Source organism: Lathyrus oleraceus, chromosome 1, assembly GCF_024323335.1.
Source record: "Lathyrus oleraceus cultivar Zhongwan6 chromosome 1, CAAS_Psat_ZW6_1.0, whole genome shotgun sequence".
Lineage (NCBI taxonomy): Eukaryota > Viridiplantae > Streptophyta > Magnoliopsida > Fabales > Fabaceae > Lathyrus > Lathyrus oleraceus.
This window is the reverse complement of record NC_066579.1, coordinates 457,215,209-457,222,085: the sequence shown is the minus strand read 5'-3', so window position 1 is coordinate 457,222,085 and position 6,877 is coordinate 457,215,209. Positions and strand designations below refer to the sequence as shown.

The 6,877-nt window shown below is 36.2% G+C and overlaps 1 protein-coding gene across 1 annotated transcript; it reads right to left on the bottom strand.

Moving 5' to 3' along the window:
• Window positions 1-4,213: 4,213 nt before the first annotated feature.
• Window positions 4,214-5,864, bottom strand: LOC127084799 (non-specific lipid transfer protein GPI-anchored 31). The gene is made up of 3 exons (XM_051025317.1): window positions 5,217-5,864; window positions 4,876-4,902; window positions 4,214-4,655 (listed from the first exon to the last, which is right to left on the bottom strand). Exons 1-3 carry the CDS (start codon window positions 5,560-5,562, stop codon window positions 4,477-4,479), a joined length of 552 nt encoding a protein of 183 aa, XP_050881274.1. The 5' UTR covers window positions 5,563-5,864; the 3' UTR covers window positions 4,214-4,476.
• Window positions 5,865-6,877: the final 1,013 nt, after the last annotated feature.

The window sequence follows — 6,877 nt, the reverse complement described above, 5'->3', positions numbered from 1 at the left end:
TGCAACACATCGACATAGAGGCATAATATAAGCGATTCACTCATGCTTCTTCTTACATATACACCATGTTCAGATTTGCAATTCACGAATTCCTTCTCCTTTAGAAAACCATATATCTTCTTATTCCAAGTTCTTGGAGCTTGTTTAAGTCCGTACCGGGTTTTATGCAGCCTGTACACTTTTCTTTCTTCGCCATGTTTCATAAACCCAACTGGTTGTGCAACATAAACTTCTTCTTCTAAGGGGCCATTAAGGAATGCACATTTCACATCCATCTGACACATCTGCCAGTTGTTCATGTTTGCTAGACATATAACCAACCTGATTGTTTCGATCATAGCAATAGGTGCAAAAACTTCATCGAAGTCGATTCCTTCTTTCTGAAGAAATCCTTTCGCCACAAGTCTTGCCTTGTGTCGAGTCACTTCTCCTCTGGGATTCAACTTCACCTTATATACCCACTTCACATCGATTGCCTTCTTGTCTTGGGGAAATTCGACAAGTGACCAAGTGTTGTTGACTTCGATTGACTTCAGCTCTTCGTCATTGCTTTCATCCATTTTGAATCTTTCAATGCCTCAACTGCATTGACAGGTTCAACATCTACGTAGAAAGCATAATGTACCAGCTCACCTTCTTCATTGTTCTTTGAGGTCTGCTTGTGCTTGCTTCACCTTTGACTTCTTTCTATCGAACTTCTCTTTCGACTTCACTAGTTGGTTCGTCATAAAATATTCTCACTGAATCTTTCTTGACATTCTCAGTCCAATCCCACTCCTTAAGCTCATTTATGATCATGTCCCTGTTGATCACCACTTGCTTATTCACTGGGTCGAACAACTTGTATCCTCCAGGCGAATGATATCCTATCAGGATCATCAGACTCGACTTGTCATCAAGTTTTCTTCTCAACTGATATGGCACATGTCTATGTGCTATAGATCCAAACACATTCAGATGACTCAAGCTAGGCTTCACACCAGACCAACATTCTTCTGGCATGATTCCTTCTAGCTTCTTCGTCGGACATCTATTCAGAATATATGTCGCAGTCGACACAACTTCTCCCCATAATTCTTTAGGTAGATGCTTGCCTTTCAACATACTTCTAACCATATTCATGATGCTTCTATATTTCCTTTCTGCGACTCCATTCTGCTGTGGAGTGTAGGGTGACACCACCTCATGCATAATCCCTTCTTTCACACATAATGTATCGAAGTCTTTCGACACATATTCTCCACCATCATCGGTCCTCAAAATCTTGATCTTTCGAACGCTCTGTCTTTCGACCATAGATTTAAACTTAGAAAATACCTCGATCACTTCACTTTTCTTCTGGATCAGGCAAGACCACAGTTTTCGGATGAAATCATCTATGAATGTAACAAAGTATTTGTTACCTCTAATCAAATCCACCTGCAGAGGACCGCATACATCAGAGTATATGACTTCAAGAATTGCCTTCGACCTGCCTCCTGCATCCTTATTGAAGTTTCTCTTATGCTGCTTCGCCTGCACGCATTCTTCACACACTTCGTTTGGAATGTCGATTTATGGTAATCCTGAAACCATATTTCTTCTCTTCAAATCTTTGATGTTTTTAAAATTGATATGGCCAAGTCTATAATATTATATCCATTCATCTTTGTTGGCTTCTGTTGCAAGGCACTTATGCTCCATCACATTTAGTTCAATCTTGAAGGTTCTATTCTGAGACATTTGAGCCTTCAAGATCAACCTTCCATTTGAGTCGAGAACTCTCATCATCTTGTCTTTGATCGACAACTTGTAGTTATTTTCGACTAACTTCCCTATGCTGAGTAAATTACTCTTCATGCCTGGTATGTACAACACATTTGAAATTACTGATCTCTTGTCATCTTTCCACATAATCAGAACATCACCAACACCTTCAACTGCTAAAGTGTTGTCATTTGCAAATTTCACCATGTTCTTCATTGAGGGTTTTATGTTGACAAACCAATTTTTCCTTCCACACATGTGTGATGAGCATCTTGAGTCCAAGTACCATTGGTCCTTGAATCTCTCTTCATCTCTTGTTGTAACCATCATCAACATATCTTCTTCTTCATGTTTCGCCAGCTTTGCATAAGTTTCTTGATTCTTCTGCTTTTCTGGACAATCACTAGAATAGTGACCATACTTCTGAAAATTGTAACACTGAATGTGACTCTTGTTTGGCTTTTGACCACCACATATTCCTCTACCTGCAACACCACCTCTTTGGTTGCCTTAGTTACAGGATTTTCTCTGATTCAACCAGTTTCCTTCTTGCTGATTTCGACCAGTCGAATTGTTGTAGCTTCATCTGCCTTTGTTGTTGTTCCAGCTTCCTTTTACTTTTCTTTCTTTTGCAGATTGAGCCTGCAAAGCCATATCACTCTTCGACTTTCCTACAGCTCTTTCAGCCATTCTTTGTTCATGAGATTCAATCGTCCCTTGAAGCTCTTCCTTTGTCAGTTTTGACAAATCCTTAGACTCTTCTATGGATACTACCACATGGTCGAACTTTGGAGTCAACGATCTCAAGATCTTTCCAACAACAGATCTTGATGTCAACACTTCTCCACATACCTTGATTTGATTCACCAGTTTCGTAATCTTGGTGAAGAAATCAGTTATGCTTTCATTATCTTCCATCTGAAGCAATTCATATGTTCTTTTGTGAGTTTGTAACCTCACCTCTTTCACCTTATCCACGCCTCTAAATGATTTCTCCATAATTTCTCATGCTTCTTTCGATGACTATGCATCACTAACCTTTTCAAAATTATCGACATCAACACATTGATGGACTATAAAGAGAGCTTTATAATCTTTCTTCTTCAATTCTTTATGTGCAGCCTTTTCTTGATTTGTAGCGTCTTCTGCAAGCGTTACTACTCCTTACTTCACAAGATCCCAAAGATCTTGATAACAGAACACAACCTTTATCTGTTTGCACCAATTCTCATAATTGTTATTCTTGAGAATCTGAAGATTTGCTAGAAAATACCTGTTTGGATGATTCGTTGCCATTGTGGTTTTCTTCCCACGAATCGTTTAACCGGAGCTCTTAATACCAGATGTTGGAAATCCCCAAAAATCTATGGAGAACTTCAATCAATCTTGATGAACAAGATTGTTATCACTCGCACAATGACAATGAAAAAGAAAAGAACAATGAAGAAAGAAAGAAAGTAAAGACAGATGAAGGAGACGAATTAAATTCTGCAGAATATATCTCTGCCCATAAACTATGGAAAACTTCTTATTCACTTTGCAACTGCAAAATACTGTGAATACAAATGTTATGAATACTCTATTCACTTCATTACAAAAATAAGGGTTACTCCCTCTATTTATAGGTTTAGGTTAGCTTGGACCTCAAGGCAAAACACAAAACTATAAAAGTCCAAAATAACTAACACTACTAAAATAGACATAAGTCGTGTGAGACAACATGCTTCGACACTTTGACACACTAACACAACTCAATACACTAGGTGGTTCGACACTTCCTTGTTCTGTCGAACAACCTATTTCTATACAAGAAATTACAATTCAACAACCACAAAATGAAGGGTCAAATTCAAGAAGCTTAGGTCACGAGGAGAGTCCACTGCCGACCCTGGAAAATTTGTCTTCCTAATTTCTTGCATGTTCCGCGGCTAGGGAGCTTCGGTCAAATGTCTCTTAAGAAGACTACGCTTACTAAGAAGTTAAAATCTATTCATTAATAAGAGATGGTAGAAATGTCGTACCAAATGCGCAAGGTTGTTGTCATCTTATATTTTGGAGTCTCATGGAAGGGTGAGGTTATGGCGTTGGGTTGATCTGAATAGTAAATAAACACTTGGCCCCATAAAGTTTATCTCCAAGTATATTCCATTTCTAGTTATACTACAACACATTACTTGTGGCCAACAAATTGCACACCATATGATAAGTTTCGCATGTAATCATGTCATTTTCGCTAAAGGGCCGAAAAATGAATGCTTTTCTACTTTAGAAGAAGGAAACACAAATCATAATACTGATTGATGATTCCAAATGCTTAAATTATTAGAGGCTTAAATTAAAGAATTAAAACAGTGGAATTGGAACTCATCAATAATCATGATGATAATTGAATGTAGTTGTGAACTTGTGCTAGCCACCATGAAAAACACCTTCCACTCCATGTGAGACATCTTATACTAGTTAAGAGTTCAACCACAATACCATGTAACATACCATGTACTTGTCATTGTCAACAACTCAAATGGATCACATAACTATCAACAATTCAACACAAAATAAAAATGCAAGATTCACTACTCATAAATAAATAAATATACATGAATAGGTTTAAATTGCACACACAAAGAAAATAGCTCTAATGGTAATAATACTCCAAAAAAAACCTTCAAAACTCAAAATAATCCCTCATGACATAACCTTCCTACTCTCAATGAAACTAAACATGGCTACTCAAATGCTTGAGAATGGAAATAAGAGACAAACAAGAATGGATCCTGCTGAAATAGGGAGCAATGCTGATGCTGCCGCACTCTTGACGCCCGGCGCGGCTGCCGGTACTCTAGATGGAAGCACAGGAGTGGCCACACCTGGTGCTTCAGTAGGAGAAGATGCTGGAGAGAGACTTACACCTAGAAATTTATTTTTACGACATGATGATTCAAATTAGAAAAACCAATCATATGAAAATATAACATGTATGAAAAAAGTAATTAAACACATAACCCTATCTTCAATTTGGAAATGAATTCAAGATAAAACTTCAAAACCAGTCTTATGTAAATTGCATAAACTATTCAGATTTCAACAGGAAACAAGAAAGATCAAAATGTGTTACATAAAGAAACATACCAGGAGCAGCAGCAGGGGTTACAGACACTGCAAAAACAACAATGTTTCATTAATATCATGTCACAAACTTGAGATTAAATTTTAAAAAAAAATTATAAAAAAAAAACTTTTTTCATCCTCACAAAAATAAAAATAAAAAACAAACTTGATGTTTACAAAAACAACCTTAATCTGAGTTATACAGAAAAGTGAATAAAAATCAATTAGTGAATCAAACACAAACCTAGGATTAAGAAAAACAGAAACTTTTCTTAAACATAAAGTTTAAAAAACCAAACTTTATGGTAAAACACAAATACCCTCATCTGGGTTATGCAGAAAATCCAAAAAGAAGAACTCACATCCACAGTTAGAGAGAGAGGGAGCAGAGACTTTGCAAGCAGAAGGAAGAGTCAGCGCCTTTGAAACATTCAAAACAACGCCAAACTGAGCACTGCTTTTGAAAGCTTCACAAAGACAAGAAGGAGCACTTTTCAAGACAGTTTTCAAGCCAGAACAGCATGTTCCTTCTGGTTTGGTTGTGGTACTGTCATTTGTAACAAATGACAAACAATCAGCCATGGTTAGAACAAGAGTTGAACAATCAACAGAGGGTGATGGAGCATGGTGTGATGATGAAGCTGCGTTGGTGAAATGAATGGCCCAGATGGTGAAAATGCAGAGAATGAGTGAAAACTTTGGTGCCATGGCGAAGAGGGAATGGATAAAGGAATGAGTAATGGGGAGTTAGTTAAATATAGGGATGTAGTGAAGATTGATGAGGGTTTTTTTTGTGTGTTATTTTGTTTTTTTAGTTTGAATGGAAAATGCAAGTTTTGAAAAGTTTTGTTTTTGAAATTTGAATGGAAATTGCAAAGTTTTGAAAAAATTTGCAAGAAAAAGAGGATTTTTATGAAGAGGATGAATCTGTGTATCTGTTTGTGTGATGACTGATGTGTAACAGTCTACGGTATTTATGTGTAATAAGAGAAAATAAGATGTCTTTATTTTTCTTTTATTGTTTATATCTACCCTATTTATTTATGTGTAACAGTCTACGGTATTTATGAGTAATTATTAATTTGTATACAAAAGGTATTTATGGGTAATTATTAATTTGTATACAAAAGGTATTCTTTTATTGTTTATAGCTACCCTATTTATTTATGTTTCTTTCAAAATTTATGCAGTTATATAATTCGGAGGTCAAAAAATTTCTTTTGATTTTAGAGATGCATCTTTGAATGCATCAAAAGACAACTTAACTTTAAAATATTTTGCAGATATATTTCTGGAATAATTTGAAAGTTAAGTTGCGTTAGACCTTTCTTCTTTCTCATTTTATAGTGTACTCAACTCAACTCAAAATAATTCTCTTAAATTTCTTCTCTACACCAAATCAAATTTCACTCAACAAGGCTCAAGGGAACATCAATCTTCATCTCTAACATCATCTAACTTTATCAAAAATATCAATTTCTGGTAAGTTTTCGATAAATATTTGAGTTTTAGTGTAAATGAGTAGAAATCAATAATTAGGGTTAGAAATGAGTAGAAATCACATTAAAGGTAGATTAGCCATAATGTATTAGTTGTTTGTTGGCTGAAATTGATTATCAAAATAATTTTTTTGAGCTTAATTATGGTACATTACATCATTGTCGCCACCTATAAGTTGTAGAAAATTTTGGAGATGCGTCTCCAGAATTTTTCAGCGTTTTAGTTTCCCATGAACAGGAGATGCATCTTCATAAATTTTCAGCGGTTTCCCAGAAATCGGAGATGCGTCTCCGAAAATTTCTCAAGTTTTTTTTCTTACTTGTGTTGTTTGCCTGCACTAATGATCTGTCTTACTATAACTTACAGGCTTAATGGCTGATAAACATGATAGATTGAGGCATGACAAGGTTGCTTAGCACGCACCCGTTCAGCGGGAGAAGAGTCAACAGGTTTTGGATGCTCCTGATCTGCACACGTTTGTTCGGCGGGAGAAGAGTCAACAAATTTCAGTAGCGTGATCCGC

Bases quoted from the DNA above. Each gene is read 5' to 3' on its own strand.
- LOC127084799 (XM_051025317.1), bottom strand. From the start codon at position 5,562: ATGGCACCAAAGTTTTCACTCATTCTCTGCATTTTCACCATCTGGGCC. The intron at 4,903-5,216 runs GTGAGTTCTTCT...TTGTTTTTGCAG, and splicing joins CTCTCTCTCTAACTGTGGAT to TGTCTGTAACCCCTGCTGCT. The intron at 4,656-4,875 runs GTATGTTTCTTT...ATAAATTTCTAG, and splicing joins AACCCCTGCTGCTGCTCCTG to GTGTAAGTCTCTCTCCAGCA.